The sequence below is a fragment of the Pseudophryne corroboree genome, chromosome 6, assembly GCF_028390025.1.
Source record: "Pseudophryne corroboree isolate aPseCor3 chromosome 6, aPseCor3.hap2, whole genome shotgun sequence".
NCBI classification, from domain to species: domain Eukaryota; kingdom Metazoa; phylum Chordata; class Amphibia; order Anura; family Myobatrachidae; genus Pseudophryne; species Pseudophryne corroboree.
Genome location: NC_086449.1, coordinates 576,767,898 through 576,792,529, shown reverse-complemented (window position 1 = coordinate 576,792,529; position 24,632 = coordinate 576,767,898). Strand labels below are relative to the sequence as shown.

The 24,632-nt window shown below is 47.4% G+C and overlaps 1 protein-coding gene across 3 annotated transcripts in view; it reads left to right on the top strand.

Annotated features, from left to right (window-relative positions):
* Positions 1 to 7,187: 7,187 nt before the first annotated feature.
* The window catches only part of KIF20A (kinesin family member 20A), a 97,643-nt gene continuing 80,198 nt past the window's right edge, over positions 7,188 to 24,632 (top strand). For 2 of the 3 annotated variants that reach the window (XM_063927885.1, XM_063927883.1), the window contains exons 1-6: positions 7,188 to 7,293; positions 10,767 to 10,949; positions 17,287 to 17,376; positions 17,454 to 17,573; positions 17,659 to 17,797; positions 17,894 to 18,075. In XM_063927885.1, the coding sequence (XP_063783955.1) occupies positions 10,791 to 10,949; positions 17,287 to 17,376; positions 17,454 to 17,573; positions 17,659 to 17,797; positions 17,894 to 18,075 (690 nt within the window). In that variant the 5' untranslated portion in view covers positions 7,188 to 7,293; positions 10,767 to 10,790. The remainder of the gene's footprint in view (positions 7,294 to 10,766; positions 10,950 to 17,286; positions 17,377 to 17,453; positions 17,574 to 17,658; positions 17,798 to 17,893; positions 18,076 to 24,632) is intronic. The other variant, XM_063927884.1, reaches the window with a different exon arrangement.

Sequence of the window (24,632 nt, the reverse complement as noted above, 5' to 3'; positions counted from 1 at the left end):
ATTACTTGAAGGTTCAGTATTGGCGTGGGTGTCACCGTTGTGGGAGCGTTCTGATCCATTAGTTTCCAGTTATACCAACTTCCTGGCCTCGTTCCGAAGGATCTTTGACGAGCCTGGCAGGACGACTGCTGCCTCAGCTGACTTGCTCCGAGTTCGACAAGGCTCTCGTACTGTGGGACAGTATGTAATTCACTTTCAAACTATAGCTTCTGAACTGAGCTGGAATAATGATGCCCTTCGGGCTGCTTTTTGGAACGGGCTCTCGGATCGTTTAAAAGACGAATTGATTACTAGAGATTTGCCAGATTCCTTGGAACAGTTGATCTCACTCTGTGTAAAGGTGGATCTTCATATGCAGGTACGAGCTGGTGAACGTAGTCGGTCTGACCGGTCGAGGCTCCGATCTCTTCCTTCTAAGCAGACAGTTAATTCCAGTCCAGACGAACCCATGCAGATTAATCGGTCTCGGCTATCCCCAGAAGAGCGTCAACGTCGGCGTGAGGGTAGACTTTGCCTCTACTGTGGAGCCGCGGATCATTTCCTCAAGTCTTGCAAGTCTTGCCCGGGAAACGGGCAGTCCTAGCCTGTTCCAGAGAAGTCAAGCTAGGAGTGGTTTCTCAATCTTCTCCGGCAGTGGATTGTTTACTTACAGTGTCTTTGTTTTCTGAATCAGAAGTCAAAACCGTTAAGGCTCTGTTGGACTCAGGAGCTGCGGGGAATTTTATTTCCCTTTCCTGCGCCCAGAGTTTGGGCTTGAAGTTACAGTCGGTCGAACGACCTATTACGATAACTGCTATTAATGGTGTCCAAATTCCTAATGCTTTGATTACAAGTCAGACTATGCCAATTAGGCTGCAAGTGGGAGCTTTGCACCAAGAACAACTGGAGTTCGTTGTGATTCAGGAGATGTCTCACGATCTCGTCCTTGGTCTTCCCTGGCTCAAGCTTCACAACCCTCATGTCGACTGGAGGTCGACTCAGATCATTTATTGGAGTCCTTTCTGTCATTCGAATTGTCTTACTCCTGTCTTCCCACTTCGTGCATCAGCTAAATCGGACGTGGAGTCTATTCCAGAGGCTTACCGAGAATTTACAGATGTCTTCTCGGAACAGGCGGCCGATAAATTACCTCCGCATAGACCCTGGGACTGTCCTATTGAGCTTATTCTGGGGAAAATGCCACTTCAAGGTCGTACCTATCCTTTGTCAGTTCCTGAGACACAAGCCATATCAGAATATATCAAGTCTAATCTGCAGAAGGGATTCATCCGTCCCTCCACTTCCCCAGCGGGAGCAGGCTTCTTCTTCGTGAAAAAAAAGATGGAGGCCTGAGGCTATGTATCGATTATCGTGGTCTAAATGAAGTCACCATAAAGAACAAGTATCCTCTGCCGCTCATCACTGAGCTTTTTGATAGAGTTCGTGGAGCTCGAGTCTTTACTAAACTCGACTTAAGAGGAGCATATAATCTAATACGTATCCGACAAGGGGACGAATGGAAGACGGCCTTCAATACTAGAGGCGGGCATTATGAGTACCTGGTAATGCCGTTTGGCCTCAGCAATGCCCCCGCCGTCTTCCAGGGATTCATTAATGAAGTTTTCCGGGACATGTTGTACCTAAATGTGGTGGTATATTTGGACGACATCCTGATATTTTCGAAGAATCTCTCTGAGCACAGATTACAAGTTAAGGAAGTACTCCTTCGGTTGCGAGAGAACCATCTTTATGCCAAAATTTCCAAGTGCACCTTTGAGGTCCCTTCTATTCCATTTTTGGGCTACATTATTTCAGGAACAGAGTTGCGTATGGATCCGGAGAAACTTTCTGCCATTCGGGACTGGACTCTGTCACAACTGAGGGTTTTAGCTGACAGGAGGAAGCCTCAGTTGTAGGGGCTGAGAGGAACTTAAACCGGGGAGGGTTAAAAAATGTAAAAAAAAAATGCGTGAGGTCCCCCCTCCTAAGCATAACCAGCCTCGGGCTCTTTGAGCCGGTCCAGGTTGTTTAAATACTGGGAAAAAATTGAACAGGGGTTCCCCGTATTTTTAAAACCAGCACCGGGAACCACTAGCCAGGAACATAATGCCACAGCCGGCGGACACATTTATGTAGGTCCCTGTGGCCGTGGCATTACCCCCCCAATTAGTCACCCCTGGCCGGGGTTCCCTGGAGGAGTGGGGACCCCTTAAATCAAGGGGTCTCCCCCCTCCAGGCACCCAAGGGCCAGGGGTGAAGCCCGAGGCTGTCCTCAGCACCCCTGGGCGGTGGGTGCCGGGCTGATAGCCATAAGTGTGTAAAAAAAATATATTTTTTGTTGTGGAGCTACAAGGCCCAGCAAGCCTCCCCCGCTTGCTGGTACTTGGAGAACCTCAAGTACCAGCATGTGGGGAAATAACGGGCCCGCTGGAACCTGTAGTTCTACAACAACAAAAAATACCCAAATAAAAACACAACACACACCCCGTGAAAGTAAAAATTTATTAAAACACACTTACACACTCACACACTTACCTACATCCCACGCCGGTCACGTCCACTTGTCCATGTAGAATCCAATAGGTGGTTCCTGTAAAAATGATAGAGAGATTACTTACCTACATCCCACGCCGGTCACGTCCACTTGTCCAGTAGAATCCAATAGGGCCGGTACTTGTAAAAATGAAAATTATACTTACAAACGAAGTAATCCACAGGAGGAGAGAGAGAGAGAGAGAGAGAGAGAGAGAGAGAGAGAAATGAATGAATATTATGCCCTCACTGACGCGGGAAGACGTTAGCACAGACAGGGGAGAGTGCTGCTGCTGGCTGGGACGATGGAGCAGGCGCCCCCAATAGTTATGAGACCAGTAGCTGTGCCCCCCAGTAGTTGTGAACCCTCTAGCTGTGCCCCCAGTAGCAGCGCCCCCTGTAGCAGTGCCCTGAGTAGTTGTAATCCCTGTAGTTGTGCCCCCAGTCGCTGGGCCCCTTGTAGCTGTGCCCCCTGTAGCTTTGCCCCCAGTAGTTGTGACCTCTGTAGCTGTGCCCCCTGTAGCAGTGCCCTGGGTAGTTGTGCCCCCAGTAGCTGTGCCCCCAGTAGCTGTGACCCCTGTAGCTATGCCCCCTGTAATTGTGCCCCTTGTAGCTGTGCCCCCAGTTGCTGTGCCCCCTGTAGCTGAGTCCCTTGTAGTTGTGCCCCCAGTCGCTGTGTCCCCTGTAGCTGTGCCCCTTGTAGTTGTGCCCCCAGTTGCTGTGCCCCTTGTAGTTGTGCCCCCAGTTGCGGTGCCCCCTGTAGCTGTGCCCCTTGTAGTTGTGCCCCCTGGTGCTGCGCCCCTTGTAATTGTGCCCCCTGTAGCTGCGCCCCTTGTAGTTGTGCCCCTGTAGCTGCGCCCCTTGTAGTTGTGCCCCTGTAGCTGTGCCCCTTGTTGTTGTGCCCCTGTAGCTGCGCCCCTTGTAGCCTTGTAGTTGTGCCCCTGTAGCTGCGCTCCTTGTAGTTGTGCCCCTGTAGCTGCGCCCCTTGTAGTTGTGCCCCTGTAGCTGTGCCCCTTGTTGTGCCCCTGTAGCTGTGCCCCTTGTAGTTGTGCCCCTGTAGCTGCGCCCCTTGTAGTTGTGCCCCTGTAGCTGTGCCCCTTGTAGTTGTGCCCTGTAGCTGTGCCTCAAACACACACACACATAAAAAAAAAAATACACACACATACATACTTACCGCTTCTGCTGCGCTGTCCTCCGTCTCCGGCCGCCGGCTCCTCACTACTATGGGAGAGACGTCATGACTCATGACGTCTCTCCCATAGCAGCGCCTCTCAGACACTAGGATCAATTATGACCTCTAGTGTCAGTCAGCGGCGCCGGCTGCAGCGGGCTCCCACACAGCCCACAGCGCCTGCTGCAGCCGGGAAGGGGGATTGCTAGTGATTGGACAGCGGATCCAGAACTGGATCCGCTGGGCCAATCACATTTGGGGGAATGACAGGGGTGTGCATTCATCGGGGCTGAATGCACGCCCCTGTCATTGAGGCATCAGTAAAGGTGCCGCTTCCCTGTACTTTTTCAATGGGCTTTCAAAGCCCATTGCTGCGCCCCGCCCCCTGCCGACCCCGCTGCCCGGACTTTAATGTTAGGCGCGGGAGGCACCTCTCCCGCTGCCTCCCAGCCCAACATTTTCACGGGGGGGAGATTATTAAAATAATAAAAGAATATATTTATCACAGACTCTGTTATAAATATCTTCTTTTTATTATTTTAATCATTATGACATGGATGGTACTGCCTCCCCTGACTGCACGTCCCTGGTACACACGCCCACACAGTTCAGCTGTCAATCACTGCCAGCCGCCGCAGCATGTGTACGGGCGGCCGGCTGGTCGCCCGTACACACACAGCGATACGCCAATATATTGGTAGATATATTGCCCGTTGGCTGTGCTACGGGGCCAACGCGATATGTCTGTGAACGACGGAGTTCACAGACATATCGCCCATACACACTGGCCGACGGAGCTGTGATATATCGGCCAGTGTGTACCCACCTTTAGAGTCGGTATACACAAACACTTCATCGACATTCTCGCAATACACCAGTAAGACAAACCATATGTATGCGCCAGAATAACCACCTTCCAGTCACCGCCCAGGAAATCCCTAGTTTATTTACCATATGCGTCTGCGTGCGTATGTCTGAAATCGCAGCCACAACTCTGTACAAACACTGGGCCTTATTCAGGTTTGTTAGCGAACCAAAAAAGCACACTAATGGGAAAAACCATGTTGCGTTTCAGCCAAATCTAAATCTCTCTACCGCACCTGCAGTGTAACATGGTTTTGCCCATTAGTGTGCTTTTTTCGGTTTGCTAACAAACCTGAATAACCCTCGCTATCGGGACGCACACGCCTAGTAAATAAAAATAACTCACTTACGTCCGACTTCGACATAGCGTGCGACTCAGAATCTAACCCCAAAATTCTTTATTATGATACATGGTAGCGCAAAGGTACCTACAGTATACTAAAGGGCCCCCATACACTAGAACGATTATGCCCGATTTCAGCCCAATTCGGGCCGATATATTGGGTGAAATCGGGCATTTTGCCTGTGTATCCGTTCGATCTTGTGCGCGGCTCCGTGAGCCTCGGAACAGATCCTCCAGATTGAACGTGCTGCACTCGTGATATGTCGTACCCCGCAGGCATGGCTGGGATCGCCCAAGATATAGCGTAAGGGTGTGTACTCATGGTGAGATATATAGTCAAATCGCAAGAAAAGTTAGTGCAGATCGCAAGGTGAAAGTCACCTTGCGATCCCGATGCGCGGTCCCGCCAGGTCGGCATCGCAAGAAAAGATAGACCGTGCAGGCAAGTCAATCCTTGCTAGATCGGTGTACTATCTATTTCATCTCACATGTCAATGACATCTCACATAAGCTAAAATCTCACATAAGCCAAAATCGTAAGCACACATAGTCCATATCTCAAGAAAAGTTAGTCAAAATCTGTGCTATCTGGGCTCCGGGGAGTTCAAGGGAAATCGCAAAGTGAAAATCGGGCATAGCAAGGATCTCACCGTGTGTACACACCCTATGCAAACGGACAGCATACGACGTATCTTGGGCGAACGGCTGCTGGGGTGAACGGATGGACATGTCGTACGGGGCCACACGGACTACTGGTCCCTGAGACATGAAATTGACTGAACTAGGCAGTGTTGCCAACTATTAAATGAAAAACAAGCAACTGATGACTAAAAAATAAGCCCAAAACAAGCCCAAACCATTCCTAAAAAGCCGCCAAAAAAGCCCAACTTAAGTTTTTGGTTTCCTAATTAAAATACATATAATTATTAGAGCTATGTCTGGCTTCTGGATGGACTGAAGATACAGTAAGTTGTGGAACTTGAAGTCAAGTGAATAGCTTTCAGTTTCTTGAACTTTTTCTTCTGGTATCTGGTTCTCCAGTCGGGATGGTAATGATATCCCGGCAGACGGGGTGCCAGCTGTCAGTATACCAACAGCGGCATCCCGGCCACCAGAATACCGGCAGCGGGGCAAGCGCAAAGAGTGCGATCGCCACGGCACAGTGGCTCACTGCACTCACCACAGGTTTTATTGTCACTCTATGGGTGTTGTGGACACACACAAGTAAGAAAACCCATGGCGAGTACTGTCGGCATTCCCGTCTGTCAGGATTTCGGCATCAGGATCCTTAATGCCGGAATCGCGACAGTCAGGTTAACTACATCCCCTCCAGTCAGTGGTAGACATTATGGGCCTTATTCAGACCCTGACACAGACTGATTTTCAGCCACCTGCGCATGCTATCATGATGGGATCGCATCCCGGAAGGATGCATTTGCATCATAATTGACAGGCGACGGGTGTCTATGGGCAGTGTTGTGACATTGGGGGAGGGGGGGGGGGGGGGTGTCACAGTAAACATAGACGTGTCATGGCTGTTTTCCGGGCCGGCCAATGATGTTGCCTGCGTTTACTGCGATTGGAAACATAGCGGCGGTGCCCCTGCTTATGCAGCTATGCTGCATAGGCAGGGGTCAATCGCTATTTGAATTGCAATCACATTGCGGGGCAGCACCACACAAGCTGGGTGGCCTTGCCCTGTTCTGGGCGGCCCCCAGCGAGCGATTTTGGTGGTCGCAGATTTTGCTAAAATAGCAAAATCTGCAACAATCTCTGAATAATCTCCTTAGTTTGCAGAAAAGCACTTGCTTACTAGAATTTTTTCACTGTCACTGCACAGCCATTTGACACAATTTAAGACCCTCCAATTAATCTATTCATCCACAGCTTCTCACCTATGTCTTTGTGGGTATCTGTGTTGAATGACTGTATGAATGACTACCTCTGATGGTCGGTGCCAGTGGTACCTTTAAAAAAAATAAAATGAAAAAAAAAAAAGCCCAAAAACAAGCAGCAAAAAAAATTATAGGCCCAAAAAGAAGCAACAAGCAGCCATCAAAAAAAAAAAAGTAACTTGAAAAAAACAAAAAACAAGCCCAATTTGGCTTGTTATAAGCTGAATTGGCAACTATGGAACTAGGTAATCACTGGTTTATTTAACACTGCCTGCTAGTTTGGTTGTAGAGAATGCTTCGTTCTAACTTGTTTATTCGACCGTACAGCCTCTCATTGGATAGTTTAGAGCGACTAGCTTTCTGATTGGCTGACTGGCACTGAACGCATTGTGAATGGTCCGGCTCCCTAGCGCGTAGTTTGAAACGTACAGTTAGTAACAGTCCCGGTGTGACGAGCATAGAGGTGAGGAAGCTGCTGTTGCCTGCGGTCCCTGTCCCGTCGGGAGGAGGTGAGTGCGGACACCGACCGGGGGCCAGCGACACATTACCCTGATAACGTTGTTGTGGTTTGTAATAGACGCGTTCGGGCGCCGGAAGGTTCACATCGAGCTCCCCGGTGCTGGTTGCCCAGTGATCTACATGTGTAGCCTGTGCATGCCCTGTACCGGCCGGCGGTGTGTGCCTACTATGCTCTCCCTCTGCCTGGAAAACGTGCTCCCTCCATACATGTGCCTCCAAAGATGATCTTGTGTAATGTAGTGGCCCCATTGCTGTGTGGTATCCACGGGAGGCGGTATGCCTGTCAGGCTCCCGGCATTCCACTGATTGTATCTATTTGTGCAGGGGCTCCACAGTACTAAGTAGTCGCTGGCAACACCCATATTGTTTTGCTGGGAAATAGCAGGGTCACTAAACCATAGCAGCCTGTACAGCGTTTTTATTCATTGTACATGCAGTTATTATAATTCTTAATAATTAATATACTGTGAGCTAAAGTTCAGAACGTGGGGTACTTTAATATGTCTTTACCTATGCTCTTTACATTCCCGAGTTGTAACTTATTTCTAAATGTTTCAACTGCACAGATTGAGTCTCCCAAATCTGAAACAATGAAATCCCCAATGTTTGTGTGTGACTGAGAGTAGTGACACCTTTGCTTTCTGATGGTACAGTGTACACATGCTTTGTTTCAGGCACAACATTATTTCAAATATATTGTATAAATTTACCTTCAAGCTTATGTGTATGAGGCAGTGGTTCTCAAAGTTTTTGAATCATTGTACCCTAGAGTATCAGAATTTTTTTCACGGCACCCCTAGACCTAAAGTTTCTTATTGAGAAATGTAGAAACAAATATATTAAGTACATTGTTTTTATAGATCATCCTTAGGTTTAGTTGTGTGGTGAGGGACAAGATTTGTTTCTGTTTGTCCACGTATTTTGATTGACCGCCTCCAGCACTGGTACTGTACATTGATCATAAAAAATTTGAGTTGGTTCTAGACCACCAATACTAGGCACCCCTGCTCGTCTCCCAAGGAACCCCTGGGTGCCATGGCACACAGTTTGAGAACCATTGGTATAAGGTATATATGAGCCATAAATGTGTTCTGTGCTTAGACTTTAGTCCCATCCCCAAGATACAGTATCTCATTGTGGTATGCAAATATTTAAAAATGAACCGAAAACGAACTGAAAATTCCAAAATACTTCTGGTCCCAAACATTTCTGATAAGGTAGAGTCATCCTGTACAGTATGTTGACATTTGGCAATACTTGTATGCCTTTGGCCTGTGACAATATGGCATTTTGTGCTATTATGATTGCCATCTATCCCAAAACACACTGCTGCCACTTTTTTTCTCATACCAAGGGGGGAATTAAAATGTTACTGCAGTCCCCGATCTCCCATCTAAAGTGATGGTAGATCGAGGGGTGATATTCAAATGCCCTCCCCCCTGTTATCACGCCCATTACACCCGGGTTTAAGTGCGCAAAGTACATTTACCAGACTAAAGTAATGGGTGCGAGCATGAAAAGACCCAAATGGGTCTCGTTATGTGCATTTCAGATTGCTAACCCAGGGGGTAGCGAGCCTGACGTGAACTTGTTGCGCATGACGGCAGCAACATTAGAATAGCAGCCGGTAGGTGCGATTGTGGCGGGAGGGGGGTGGGACATTTGAATCCGGCCCCAAGATAAGCCATTCTTGTCTTCCATTCAGTTCATGTCAGCTCAGAGATGATGATGTGCCCCATTTGTCAGACAGTATAGCAGAGTGAAATTGGAAAGAACAAATGAGAGAGCGCTAATGAAATGTTCACATACAAATGTCAATAATATTGTGACCAGGAGTTGGCCAAATTACTGGATTGCAATCTGTGTATGAACATATTCTAGACTTGGCATGTAAAATCTGATTATACATTAACTTGCAGACCTGCATTTTGGAGTGTTAATCATATAAAAATACCTGCTGTCTGTTTTGTTGTTGTGCTATAAAGAAATGCCTCAAATTCAGCATGTGTCTGTGGACTAACACACCTATTCCTTCCTTTTGTGGTGGTTTCCTTTTTAGCAACAATCCAGGAGCTTCCTAAACTGCCATTACAATACAGGTTGTAAGGATAGCCATGATTGAGACCAGATGGTCAAATTGATGGAGGTACTGATTAAGACACCTGTGCTCAAGCATGGATATCCTTAAAACCTGGAATGCAATGATGGAGTTTGGAACCCTAGTCTTTTGACCTTGCCAACCTTTTTAATGTCTATCTTCAGTATCACACCCTAAATTTCCGTGTAAAGGGGGTACACACAAGAGATTTCTCCTGGAGATGTGTGCTGAGCGATCTATCACAGGCCACTTAGCACACATCTCTACCCCCTGCTCAGCACAGTGCGATGTGTGCTGAGCGAGGAAGGTGACGGGGACCACTCATTTCACCCAGCGGTGAAATGAGCGAGCTCACTAGATTGGGCATGCATGCCCAATCTATAGCCGACGATAGCGATGCACGGGACCGCGCATCGCTATCGCCGGCACCCCTACACACGGAGCGATGTGTTCTTAATTTATAAGCAATCTAGTCAGATTGCTTAAAAATTAAGTGAACATCACTCCATGTGTACCCCCCTTAAGAATTACATTTCCTCTTCAGAGCTTATCGATGTCTCTCGTATATAATTAAGCAATGCTTCAAAGACTAGTGTTTAATATCACTTTTGAGATGTCTACATTTTCTGAAGGATGTGACGCTTGTAGCAACTGTTCCAAAGCCTAGATATTGCTCAGACATGTACATACAGTATGAACCACACAAGCTGTCTGACCTTAATTCTGCCCAGATGCATTTTAGCTTCATAAATGTCGCTAGCTTATGAAGATGGAGCACTATACATGAAAGTTTGTCCTTTTTCGATAAAATTAGTTTCAGTCTCGCATAATAATACAAGCTCAGACAGCTGATTCAAAAACTGTAGGTGGCAGCACTTGTTAAGTTGTCAAACCTTCGATCCAAACTATACACGAGTTCCAGCAATTCTATTATTGTCGCATTCCAAACAGAATGCATAGACAAGTGCTGCTGCAAGCATAAGTAGCATTGGGGCAGATGTATTAAACCTGGATAAGTGGAAGGTGGTAACGCACCAGCCAATCACTACAGGTTTGAAAAATTTCCGTTATTGATTGGCTGGTGCGTTATCACCTTGTAATTATCACTTCTCCGGGCTTAATACATCTGCCCCATTGTCCCCTATCGCCTTAGTGCATGTTCTAGCAATACAGCATAATTTCAAGAAATCTCTAATACCCTATCCTATTCCCTAACTTCACGTACACCGTATTAAGTAGAGCTTCATTGTGACAGGTGCACAGTGTTGCTGAGGTTTTAACTGTTTGCTGAAAACATTTGAGCTGTTTTGTGTTCTCGTATTTCTTCTTCAACCTCCACAAATTTTCTTTTCTTTGTCACTTTAGGAAATAATAAATTGAGCCCCCAAAATGGCTTTCAGTGTAATTTCCCCTGATCTTCGTGTGCTTTCTGAGGATGAGGAGTCCCCCGTTTTTGAATCCACGTCTCATGATTGTGGGACAGGGATCCGCAAAGATCTTCTCAGTGATTTCTCTGTCATCTCACCAGGAATAGGACAACCTTCCCTGGTATGTACAGATGTTCTCTCGACACATGTCCTTAGATCAGAATATTAAACAATCTCACGTTTGCAATCTTCTTCATTCCTGTGTATTTATCTCTCCAGCTTATAACTGGCAGGATTGTGTGGCAATCTATTTTTGGCTTAACACAGCTTTCACCATAATTTGAAGTGAACTAATTAATGCTCATGTAAAAATGCCTCATATTGTCTCTAATTGCTGATTGGTGGATTTTGAAAGTTAATGAGCACTTGCTGTTTACAGAAAGCTGCGCAGTAAACTAATTCTTATGTATTGTATGTTCACATGTATGGGTTCTTCTAGATTTACCACTTTGCTCAGCTATGGCTATTTTAGTATTAGTGAGTATGAGCATCCCATGAACTGGCAGTACTCACTATTAGTGTGTGCAGTGTATTGTCTTTGGTTGGTGTTATGGGCTCAGAAACTTACTTGTCAACAGCTAACATAAGGCATTTATGAAACATACTGGTTTTTTTTAGTGTATATAAGTGTATGTTGCAATCCAGGATTTTACTTGGCTAGTTCTGTTAGTGTTGGGAGTTTTAATCTGCATGAAGAGTACACTTTAATAAAGATTTCTCTATCGTCCTAAGTGGATGCTGGGGTTCCTGAAAGGACCATGGGGAATAGCGGCTCCGCAGGAGACAGGGCACAAAAGTAAAGCTTTTACAGGTCAGGTGGTGTGTACTGGCTCCTCCCCCTATGACCCTCCTCCAGACTCCAGTTAGATTTTTGTGCCCGGCCGAGAAGGGTGCAATTCTAGGTGGCTCTCATAAAGAGCTGCTTAGAGAGTTTAGCTTAGGTTTTTTATTTTACAGTGATTCCTGCTGGCAACAGGATCACTGCAACGAGGGACAGAGGGGAGAAGAAGTGAACTCACCTGCGTGCAGGATGGATTGGCTACTGGACATGAAGCTCCAGAGGGACGATCACAGGTACAGCCTGGATGGTCACCGGAGCCACGCCGCCGGCCCCCTCACAGATGCTGAAGCAAGAAGAGGTCCAGAATCGGCGGCTGAAGACTCCTGCAGTCTTCTTAAGGTAGCGCACAGCACTGCAGCTGTGCGCCATTTTCCTCTCAGCACACTTCACACGGCAGTCACTGAGGGTGCAGGGCGCTGGGGGGGGGGGGCGCCCTGGGAGGCAAATGAAAACCTTTAAAAAGGCTAAAAATACCTCACATATAGCCCCAGAGGCTATATGGAGATATTTACCCCTGCCTAAATGTACTAAATAGCGGGAGACGAGCCCGCCGGAAAAGGGGCGGGGCCTATCTCCTCAGCACACGGCGCCATTTTCTGTCACAGCTCCGCTGGTCAGGAAGGCTCCCAGGTCTCTCCCCTGCACTGCACTACAGAAACAGGGTATAACAGAGAGGGGGGGCAAAATAAATGGCAATATATTAATATAAAAGCAGCTATAAGGGAGCACTTAATCATAAGGCTATCCCTGTCATATATAGCGCTTTTTGGTGTGTGCTGGCAGACTCTCCCTCTGTCTCCCCAAAGGGCTAGTGGGTCCTGTCTTCGTATAGAGCATTCCCTGTGTGTCTGCTGTGTGTCGGTACGTGTGTGTCGACATGTATGAGGACGTTATTGGTGTGGAGGCGGAGCAATTGCCAAATATGAGGATGTCACCTTCTAGGGGGTCGACACCAGAATGGATGCCTTTATTTGTGGAATTACGGGATAGCGTCAACTCGCTTAAGCAGTCGTTTGCCGACATGAGGCGGCCGGACACTCAATTAGTGCCTGTCCAGGCGCCTCAAACACCGTCAGGGGCTGTAAAACGCCCCTTGCCTCAGTCGGTCGACACAGACCCAGACACAGGCACTGATTCCGGTGGTGAAGGTGACGAATCAACCGTATTTTCCAGTAGGGCCACACGTTATATGATTTTGGCAATAAAGGAGATGTTACATTTAGCTGATACTACAGGTACCACTAAACAGGGTATTATGTGGGGTGTGAAAAAACTACCAGTAGTTTTTACCGAATCAGAAGAATTAAATGACGTGTGTGATGAAGCGTGGGGTGCCCCGATAAAAAACTGCTAATTTCAAAGAAGTTATTGGCTTTATACCCTTTCCCGCCAGAGGTTAGGGAGCGCTGGGAAACACCTCCTAGGGTGGACAAAGCGCTAACACGCTCATCAAAACAAGTGGCGTTACCCTCTCCTGAGACGGCCGCACTTAAAGATCCATCAGATAGGAGGATGGAAAATATCCAAAAAGGTATATACACACATGCAGGTGTTATACTACGACCAGCTATTGCGACTGCCTGGATGTGCAGTGCTGGGGTAGTTTGGTCAGAGTCCCTGATCGAAAATATTGATACCCTGGACAGGGACAATATTTTACTGTCGTTAGAACAAATAAAGGATGCATTTCTTTATATGCGTGATGCACAGAGAGATATCTGCACACTGGCATCACGGGTAAGTGCTATGTCCATTTCGGCCAGAAGAGCTTTATGGACACGACAGTGGACAGGCGATGCGTAGAGGAGTTATTTGGGGTCGGTCTATCGGATTTGGTGGCCACGGCTACGGCCGGGAAATCCACCTTTCTACCTCAAGTCACTCCCCAACTGAAAAAGGCACCGACCTTTCAACCGCAGCCCTTTCGTTCCTTTAAAAATAAGCGAGCAAAGGGCTATTCATATCTGCCACGAGGCAGAGGACGAGGGAAGAGACAGCAACAGGCAGCTCCTTCCCAGGAACAGAAGCCCTCCCCGGCTTCTACAAAAGCCTCAGCATGACGCTGGGGCTTCGCAAGCGGACTCGGGGGCGGTAGGCGGTCGTCTCAAGAATTACAGCGCGCAGTGGGCTCACTCGCAGGTAAATCCCTGGATCCTGCAGATAATATCTCAGGGGTACAGGTTGAAATTAGAGACAGAGCCACCTCGCCGTTTCCTGAAGTCTGCTTTACCAACGTCCCCCTCAGAAAGGGAGACGGTTTTGGAAGCCATTCACAAGCTGTATTCTCAGCAGGTGATAGTCAAGGTACCTCTTCTACAACAAGGGAAGGGGTATTATTCCACTCTTTTTGTGGTACCGAAGCCGGATGGCTCGGTAAGGCCTATTCTAAATCTGAAGTCCTTGAACCTGTACATAAAGAAGTTCAAGTTCAAGATGGAGTCACTCAGAGCAGTGATAGCGAACCTGGAAGAAGGGGACTTTATGGTATCCTTGGACATCAAGGATGCGTATCTCCACGTTCCAATTACCCCTCACACCAGGGGTACCTCAGGTTCGTTGTACAAAACTGTCACTATCAGTTTCAGACGCTGCCGTTTGGTTTGTCCACGGCACCTCGGGTCTTTACAAAGGTAATGGCCGAGATAATATTTCTTCTTCGAAGAAAAGGCGTATTAATTATCCCATACTTGGACGATCTCCTAATAAGGGCAAGGTCCAGAGAACAGCTAGAGATGGGTTTAGCACTATCTCAAGAGGTGCTAAAGCAGCACGGATGGATTCTGAATATTCCAAAATCCCAATTAATGCCGACAACTCGTCTGCTGTTCCTGGGGATGATTCTGGACACAGTTCAGAAAAAGGTTTTTCTTCCCGAAGAAAAAGCCAAGGAGTTATCTGACCTGGTCAGGAACCTCCTAAAACCAGGAAAGGTGTCTGTACATCAATGCACAAGAGTCCTGGGAAAAAATGGTAGCTTCTTACGAAGCAATCCCTTTCGGCAGATTCCATGCAAAGGGATCTGTTGGACAAATGGTCAGGGTCGCATCTTCAGATGCACCTGCGGATAACCCTGTCGCCGAGGACAAGGGTATCCCTTCTGTGGTGGTTGCAGGAGGCTCATCTATTGGAGGGCCGCAGATTCGGCATGCAGGATTGGATCCTGGTGACCACGGAGGCCAGCCTGAGAGGCTGGGGAGCAGTCACACAGGGAAGAAATTTCCAGGGAGTGTGGTCGAGCCTGAAAAAGTCTCTTCACATAAGCATTCTGGAACTAAGAGCAATCTACAATGCTCTAAGCCAGGCGGAACCTCTGCTTCAAGGAAGACCGGTGTTGATCCAGTCGGACAACATCACGGCAGTCGCCCATGTAAACAGACAGGGCGGCACAAGAAGCAGGAGGGCAATGGCAGAAGCTGCCAGGATCCTTCGCTGGGCGGAGAATCACGTGATAGCACTGTCAGCAGTATTCATCCCGGGCGTGGACAACTGGGAAGCAGACTTCCTCAGCAGACACGACCTTCACCCGGGAGAGTGGGGACTTCATCCAGAAGTTTTCCACATGCTATTAAACCGTTGGGTAAAACCAATGGTGGACATGATGGCGTCTCGCCTCAACAAAACACTGGACAGGTATTGCGCCAGGTCAAGAGATCCGCAGGCAATAGCTGTGGACGCGCTGGTAACACCTTGGGTGTACCAGTCGGTGTATGTGTTTCCTCCTCTGCCTCTCATACCAAAGGTATTGAGGATTATACGGCAAAGAGGAGTAAGACTAGTGGCTCCGGATTGGCCAAGAAGGACTTGGTACCCGGAACTTCAAGAGATGGTCACGGACGATCCGTGGCCTCTACTTCTGAGAAGGGACCTGCTTCAGCAGGGTACTTGTCTTTTTCAAGACTTACCGCGGCTGCGTTTGACGGCATGGCGTTTGAATGCCAGATCCTAAAAGGAAAAGGCATTCCAGAAGAAGTCATTCCTACCTTGATAAAGGCAAGGAAGGAAGTCACCGCGAAGCATTATCGCCGTATTTGGCGAAAATATGTTGCGTGGTGCGAGCAGCGGAGTGCTCCGATGGAGGAATTTCAACTGGGTCGTTTTCCTACATTTCCTGCAATCAGGATTGTCTATGGGTCTCAAATTGGGATCTATTAAGGTTCAAATTTCGGCCCTATCAATATTCTTCCAAAAAGAATTGGCCTCAGTCCCTGAGGTCCAGATTTTTATCAAAGGAGTACTGCATATACAGCCTCCTGTGGTGCCTAAGGTGGCACCGTGGGATCTAAATGTAGTTTTAGATTTCCTCAAATCCAATTGGTTTGAACCACTAAAGAATGTGGATTTGAAATATCTCACATGGAAAGTGACTATGTTACTGGCCCTGGCTTCGGCCGGGAGAGTATCTGAACTGGCGGCTTTGTTTTATAAAAGCCCTTATTTAATTTTCCATTCGACATAGGGCAGAGCTGCGGACGCGTCCGCATTTTCTCCCTAAGGTGGTATCAGCGTTTCACCTGAACCAGCCTATTGTAGTGCCTGCGGCTACAGACGACTTGAAGGACTCCAAGTTGTTGGACGTTGTCAGAGCCTTAAAATATACATTTAAAGGACGGCTGGAGTCAGAAAATCTGACTCGCTGTTTATACTGTATGCACCCAACAAGTTGGGTGCACCTGCTTCTAAGCAGTCGATTGCTCGTTGGATTTGTAACAAAATTCAACTTGTACATTCTGTGGCAGGCCTGCCACAGCCTAAATCTGTTAAGGCCCATCCCGCTTGAAGGTGGGCTCATCTTGGGCGGCTGCCCGAGGGGTCTCGGCATTACAACTCTGCCGAGCAGCTACGTGGTCAGGGGAGAACACGTTTGTAAATTTTTACAAATTTGATACCCTGGCAAAGGAGGACCTGGAGTTCTCTCATTCGGTGCTGCAGAGTCATCCGCACTCTCCCGCCCGTTTGGGAGCTTTGGTATAATCCCCATGGTCCTTTCAGGAACCCCAGCATCCACTTAGGACGATAGAGAAAATAAGAATTTACTTACCGATAATTCTATTTCTCGGAGTCCGTAGTGGATGCTGGGCGCCCATCCCAAGTGCGGATTATCTGCAATACTTGTACATAGTTATTGTTAACTAATTCGGGTTATTGTTTAGGAAGCCATCTTTCAGAGGCTCCTCTGTTATCATACTGTTAACTGGGTTTAGATCACAAGTTGTACGGTGTGATTGGTGTGGCTGGTATGAGTCTTACCCGGGATTCAAAATCCTCCCTTATTGTGTACGCTCGTCCGGGCACAGTACCTAACTGGAGTCTGGAGGAGGGTCATAGGGGGAGGAGCCAGTACACACCACCTGACCTGTAAAAGCTTTACTTTTGTGCCCTGTCTCCTGCGGAGCCGCTATTCCCCATGGTCCTTTCAGGAACCCCAGCATCCACTACGGACTCCGAGAAATAGAATTATCGGTAAGTAAATTCTTATTTAAAAGAAGGAAACAAAAGTGCATGATTGGTTCTCCAAGTTTTCCAATATAGATGACAGGAAAGGTAGGGTAGGGTGGAGTGGATTGTAGGACCAAACACATTTTGTTCTTTTGACTAATAATGCATATCTTCTTTTTAGCCGTTACCTGATGAAGTCAATGATAAAGTTATGGTATATGTTAGGATCAGACCTTTTGTCGAGGATGAGCTGGAGAAAAAGGAAGACCAGGTAAGAGAGAAAGCTGAATGTTTGTCTAGTGCGTTTCTCTATATCTGTTGTGTAACTCCATGTGTTCCCCTTTGCAGGGCTGTGTTGTGGTGGAGAATCAGGAGACTCTGATCTTGCAAGCTCCTAAAGACTCTTTTGCTATGAAGAACACCGAGCGTGGTCTTGGGCAAAGTATGCACAAATTCACATTCTCGCAGGTAATAAACTACACGTGAGGTATGAAAAACAGGACAGGTTTATGTCTGCAAACTTTCACACGACTATGCTTCTCTTATATTTCAGATTTTTGGGGATGAGGTTGGCCAGAAGCAGTTTTTTGATGGCACTGTGAGGCAAGTGGTTAAAGATGCACTAAATGGGCAAAACTGGCTTGTTTATACATATGGAGTCACCAACTCAGGCAAGACGTACACAATTCAAGGTATGTTTACTTATGGAAGGGGGGTGAAGTTTATAGATGTTTTGCATTTAGTATATAGGTTGTGTTTTATTCTAACCAGCAACTAATTTCTCCTAGGGACTAGCAAGGATGGTGGTATTCTTCCTCGGTCCATTGCCCTCATCTTCAACAGTGCTCAAGAACGTCTGTACAAAAGCTCTGACCTGAAACCTCTCTCTAATGAAGTGATCTGGCTGGACAGCAAGCAAGTGCGCCAGGAGGAGATAAAGAAGATCTCCTTGCTTACTACTATGCGTGAGGTTAGTGGCTGCCTGGATACCTTTGTATAATGTAAAACTGTTACATACGTCAGTTTAGGATTATTTCACCATTAACCTTCGGTACACTAGATGCGGTGTGACATACCCCAGCAAGAGCTAAACTCCTATGATATGTCCTTTCTCTTACGTCCTGAGTGTCTGGAGTTGCCGTGTGTGCCTGCTACTGCAGCTGTAAGCAGAGGAAAGAGCCAAAATGCCGCTGGTCCCGCTCTGAGGAACCTCAGCACCCTGTAATGGCGCCGGAGCTTCATAGATATTTATATTGGCAAAGTCTCCATATAAGTGTAAAAACATCACAGAAGTGTCAGTTTCCACTACAGCTGACAGTCTACACAGGGGGGCTACAGCGGGTACCATATGCCGCCCCTGCGTTTGTGCCGCACCAAGAACCGTGCCCCGTTTGTACTCACTACTCTTGTCACCTTCAGGCAATGTTAGGGGTGTGCTACGATTGTAACCGCTAAGGTGCAGTGCTTCGCTGTACAACAACCTCTCAGGACGGTGGTCCTACAGCGGGGAAGCGGCTCTGACGCCTTAAGAGACCGGTAACCACCCTCCAACTCCCACGGTGCAGGTGTGCTGTTGCCTAAACAGCATACCGAAAAAAAAGAAAAACCCTCTGGAGCTTCAGAGTGTGCATCCTCTCCTGAGGGCACTTTTTTCTAAACTGCCTGTGGGAGGGGGCATAGAGGGGAGGAGCCAGCGCACCCAGGTGAAGAAATTTAAAGTGCATCGGCTCCTTGGGACCTCGTCTATACCCCATCGTACCAATTCCCCAATATACCTTATGGATGCTAGAGAAATAAGATTTTAAACCTACCGGTAAATCTTTTTCTCCTAGTCCGTAGAGGATGCTGGGGACTCCGTAAGGACCATGGGGTATAGACGGGCTCCGCAGGAGACATGGGCACTCTATGACCTTTTAATGGGCGTGAGCTGGCTCCTCCCTCTATGCCCCTCCTCCAGACCTCAGTTAGTTTCTGTGCCTAGAGGAGCTCTACTGAGTTTCTCTAGAAAAGACTTTTGTTAGTTTTTTTTTTTTTTAGGAGGGAGGGGGGGGGAGGGGAGGCACTGTATATATGTAAAAACCCCCGCCATTTTTTTACACAGAAAGCGGGACAGAAGCCCGCCACTGAGGGGGCGGGGCCTTCTTTCTCAGCACACCAGCGCCATTTTCTCTTCACAGCTCCGCTGGAAGCAGCTCCCCAGGCTCTCCCCTGCAGTATCCAGGTACAAGACGGGTTAAAAAAAGAGGGGGGGGCACATAAATTTAGGCGCAAATAAGACCTATAAAGCAGCTATTGGGTAAATCACTTATTATCAGTGAAAATCCCTGTGTTGTATAGCGCTGTGGTGTGTGCTGGCATACTCTCTCTCTGTCTCCCCAAAGGACTTTATGGGGTCCTGTCCTCAGTCTGAGCATTCCCTGTGTGTGTGTGTGGTGTGTCGGTACGGCTGTGTCAACATGTTTGATGAAGAAGGTTACGTGGAGGCGGAGCAAGGGCAGATAAGTGTGGTGTCGCCCCCGTCGGGGCCGACACCTGATTGGATGGATATGTGGAAGGTCTTAAATGACCATGTAAACTCCTTACATAAAAGGTTTGACGCTGCAGCCTTGGGACAGCCGGGGTCTCAGCCCGCGCCTGCCCAGGCGACTCAGTGGGTTCGCTCACAGGTGGATCTCTGGGCTATACAAATTGTATCTCAGGGATACAAGCTGGAATTCGAAGCGACTCCCCCCCGCCGTTACCTCAAATCAGCCTTGCCAGCTTCCCTCATGGAAAGGGAGGTAGTACTGGCGGCAATTCACAAGCTGTACCTCCAGCAAGTGATTATCAGGGTCCCCATCCTTCAACAGGGAAGGGGTTACTATTCCACAATGTTTGTGGTACCGAAACCGGACGGTTCGGTGAGACCCATTCTGAATTTAAAATCCTTGAACACTTATATAAAGAAATTCAAGTTCAAAATGGAATCGCTCAGAGCGGTTATTGCAAGCCTGGAAGAGGGGGATTTTATGGTGTCACTGGACATCAAGGATGCTTACTTGCATGTCCCCATTTACCCACCTCACCAGGAGTACCTCAGGTTTGTGGTACAGTACTGTCATTACCAGTTCCAGACGTTGCCGTTTGGCCTGTCCACGGCACAGAGGATATTTACTAAGGTAATGGCCGAAATGATGATACTCCTTCGGAAGAAGGGAGTTATAATTATCCCGTACTTGGACGATCTCCTCATAAAGGCGAGGTCCAGGGAGCAGTTGTTGATCAGCGTAGCACTCTCTCAGGAAGTGTTGAAACAGCACGGCTGGATTCTGAATGTTCCAAAGTCGCAGCTGATTCCTACGACGCGTCTGCTTTTCCTGGGCTTGCTTCTGGACACAGAACAGAAGAAGGTGTTTCTCCCGGTGGAGAAGGCCCAGGAATTAGCATCTCTGGTCAGGGACCTCCTGAAACCAAAACGGGTATCGGTGCATCACTGCACGCGAGTCCTGGGAAAAATGGTGGCCTCATACGAAGCCATTCCCTTCGGCAGGTTCCATGCAACGATCTTTCAGTGGGATCTATTGGACAAGTGGTCTGGATCGCATCTTCAGATGCATCGGCTGATCACCCTGTCCCCAAGGGCCAGGGTGTCTCTTCTGTGGTGGCTGCAGAGTGCTCACCTTCTCGAGGGCCGCAGGTTCGGCATACAGGACTGGGTCCTGGTGACCACGAATGCAAGCCTCCGAGGATGGGGGGTAGTCATTCAGGGAAGAAACTTCCAAGGGCTGTGGTCAAGTCTGGAGACTTCTCTACACATAAATATACTGGAATTAAGGGCCATTTACAACGCCCTGAGTCAAGCAGAGCCGCTGATTCAGTCAGACAACATCACGGCGGTCGCCCATGTAAACCGCTAGGGCGGCACAAGAAGCAGGATGGCAATGGCGGAAGCCACAAGGATTCTTCGATGGGCGGAGAATCACGTGCAAGCACTGTCAGCAGTGTTCATTCCGGGAGTGGACAACTGGGAAGCAGACTTCCTCAGCAGACACGACCTCCACCCGGGAGAGTGGGGGGGACTTCATCAAGAAGTCTTCCAACTGATTGCAAACCGATGGGAACTGCCACAGGTGGACATGATGGCGTCCCGCCTCAACAAAAAGCTAAAAAGATATTGCGCCAGGTCAAGGGACCCTCAGGCGATAGCTGTGGGCGCCCTAGTGACACCGTGGGTGTACCAGTCGGTATGTGTTTCCTCCTCTTCCTCTCATACCCAAGGTACTGAGACTAGTAAGACAGAGAGGATTAAGAACAATACTCATTGTTCCTGATTGGCCAAGAAGGACTTGGTACCCGGAATTGCAAGAAATGCGTACAGAGGACCCATGGCCTCTGCCTCTCAGACAGGACTTGCTGCATCAAGGGCCTTGTCTGTTCCAAGACTTACCGCGGCTGCGTTTGACGGCATGGCGGTTGAACGCCGGATCCTAGCGGAAAAAGGCATTCTGGATGAAGTTATTCCTACGCTGATAAAGGCTAGGAAAGACGTGACAGCAAAACACTATCACCGTATATGGCGAAAATATGTTGCTTGGTGTGAGGCCAGGAAGGCCCCTACAGAGGAATTCCAGCTGGGTCGTTTCCTGCACTTCCTACAGTCAGGGGTGACCATGGGCCTAAAATTGAGGTCCATAAAGGTCCAGATTTCGTCCCTCTCCATTTTCTTTCAAAAAGAACTGGCTTCACTGCCTGAGGTTCAGACGTTTGTTAAGGGAGTGCTGCATATTCAGCCCCCTTTTGTGGCACCCTGGGATCTTAACGTTGTGTTGGATTTCCTGAAATCCCACTGGTTTGAGCCACTTAAGACCGTGGAACTAAAGTATCTCACGTGGAAAGTGGTCCTGCTGTTGGCCTTAGCATCGGCTAGGCGTGTGTCGGAATTGGCGGCTTTGTCATGTAAAAGCCCATATCTGATCTTCCATATGGACAGGGCAGAATTAAGGACTCGTCCCCAATTTCTCCCAAAGGTTGTATCATCGTTTCATTTGAACCAACTGAAAGGATTGCCCCTCTATTCTTTAACCCTCGATGTGATTGTCTCATAGACGTCCGTGAGTGTAAACCTTTATGCTACGAGTAACATGCAAAACACAAGCAGTAAAGATTCACACTGTTTATTGTTCGTTTAACAAAAGTATAAAAGACAACGTATATGGGTGTAACTGACATGTTACACTCTTATTGGCTCGTTAGTAGTTACCAGGCAGAATGTATAAGGCGGATGTCCATATATGGGTTTTCTACAAGTTTCTCAAAACATTTATCAAAGTCTGTAACACAGGATATTTGGTAACACACAGAAGTAGAAATAACAGGTTTGATCTGGTATGGAACTGCCCTTGAAAACCAGGCTCACACAAGCCTGGTATTTGTATGAGCAGACAAAGGTACCCGGCACAGGGTAGTACGTATCTATGCAAACACATAACAGTTCATATAGCATGTTTTAACCCTTCATTAGGGAAGTAGAAATATTCACTTTTGCACTGTAACTATTATAAGGAAATTGATCATATAAAAAGTAATATTTACAAAGCACAGAAGAGTTAACCCTTCAATCCCCTCTTAGAATCATGATTGTTATATAACATGATTCTTGGGTGAGGCTCCTTTCTTGTTCCTCCAGTTCTTAAGATATTGGACATAATCGTCGGGTCCCTTACTATCAGAGGAGGTGACAGGACTGGTGGTTATATCATAGTACATCAGGGCCTTATCAATGCCTTTGGAGGTAAGTTTCTTTCCACAGGGAATTACACAATAAACTATAATGCCTACAAGAATTAAAGTTACAAGTATGAATATGCTTATTTGCACAATACCCTGGTGGGAAGGTTTTTAAATTTCTCCCTGTGGTGGTGTTAGATGTATAACAGGTATAGTTTCCAGGATATATGGTTATGGTGCTTCCTGGGTTGGGATTTTTTGACAATATGGGATATTCCCTTTTCCACATTTCGCACTGACTGTCATTTGTTTTGGTGTCATTAAAAAGGCTGAAAAAACAATTTTCCTGTTCTAGGGGTATATTAAGGGGCACTGTACCTAGGTGGGGCCTAGATTTGCCACAGACATAACAGTTGCTTTTATTGTGTTTGTTAGCACTATACTTCATCCATTCCAACCAAAAATTAATGTCAGAGAAACCAGTTTCAATAGCTAGGGTGTCTTCAAAGGTAGGGTTAGTAATAGCCACCATATCTTTAGAAGTGGCAATATGGGGCTTTAAAGGTTTGTTTTGGGGAGCAATTTTAGGCTGGTATTTTGGGTTTTTATACATGTCCCACAAATAAAACATTTGCCTTGCACTATAGTACCCTGCTTGCCACCATATACCAAGTACATAAGTCTCATTGTCGCTTCTGCTAGGGTTCACTATGTTTAGTCTAAACCTGTATGAATTTGGGCCTTCATCCATCTTATGAATGGATAGTCTAGAAAGTAGGGGTACTCCATATTTGCTCCATCTATTTTTTGCAAATGATGGGCCATATTTCCAATCTGCTCCTGTATTCCACCCCACAGATTCCCAGTAATCACAGTTGGATCCATGATAGGATATTTCCATCCACCATTCATCAGTGACACAAATGTACATTGTCTCAGACATCCCTGATTTTCTTTTCTACTGTATGAAATGTTTGTTGTCAGCAAGTTTAGGGAACATGAAATAATCAAGGATGTATGTGGCTACGTGTGTATTGGAGGAATTGTACCACAAGGTGGGGACCCCATCTTTTTGTGTGATGTCGACTTCACATATTGTGAGGTGAATGAGGGCCAGTAGGGCTATCGAGATAGTCCCCAGGATAGAGATAGGGGGCAGGTTCTTCATCGTTTTCTGTTCTTCTGTCTTCGCTAGGTGGGAGGTCAGGGCTGTCTGCCCCGGTTCGTACCTCACTGGAATCACTTGCTTCCCTCTCTAGGTCTGGTCTAGGAACCTTTTTTACTCGGGATGCATGGATCCAGGTAGGACTTTCCTCTGTCAGGACTGCTGTTCGGGTAACTGCTACGACCTCTGTCTCTGGACCATAGGTGAAGTCTCCTGGGCTCTTGTTCCTGGGGAGCACCTTCACCACGACTCTGTCTCTGACTTTAAAGGGGTGTGTAGGTTCCTGTGGATTCAAAGGGTTTTTACAAACAACCTCATGTTCAATTTCATTCAGTTTTGTTATCAGGGACCTGACATACTCTTCTCTGATGAGTTCTAGATCTCCTTCCTGTATTACTAGTGGTTTCTTAGCCCAGGGTGTAGGAAAAGGGTCTACCCATTAGTATTTCAAAGGGTGAGTATCCTAGAGTTTTCTGTGGGGTATTCAAGATGCTGGTGTTTAGCTTTATTAGGGTTGTTCCTGAGGCAAGTGATGCATCTGCTAACATACTGGTCCACAAGTGATTTGGCATTAGTAACATAAAAATCATTGGTTAGTAGGAGGAGTGTTGTGGCTTCACCACGGTGACCAACACCACGGCACTGGGCAACGAGCA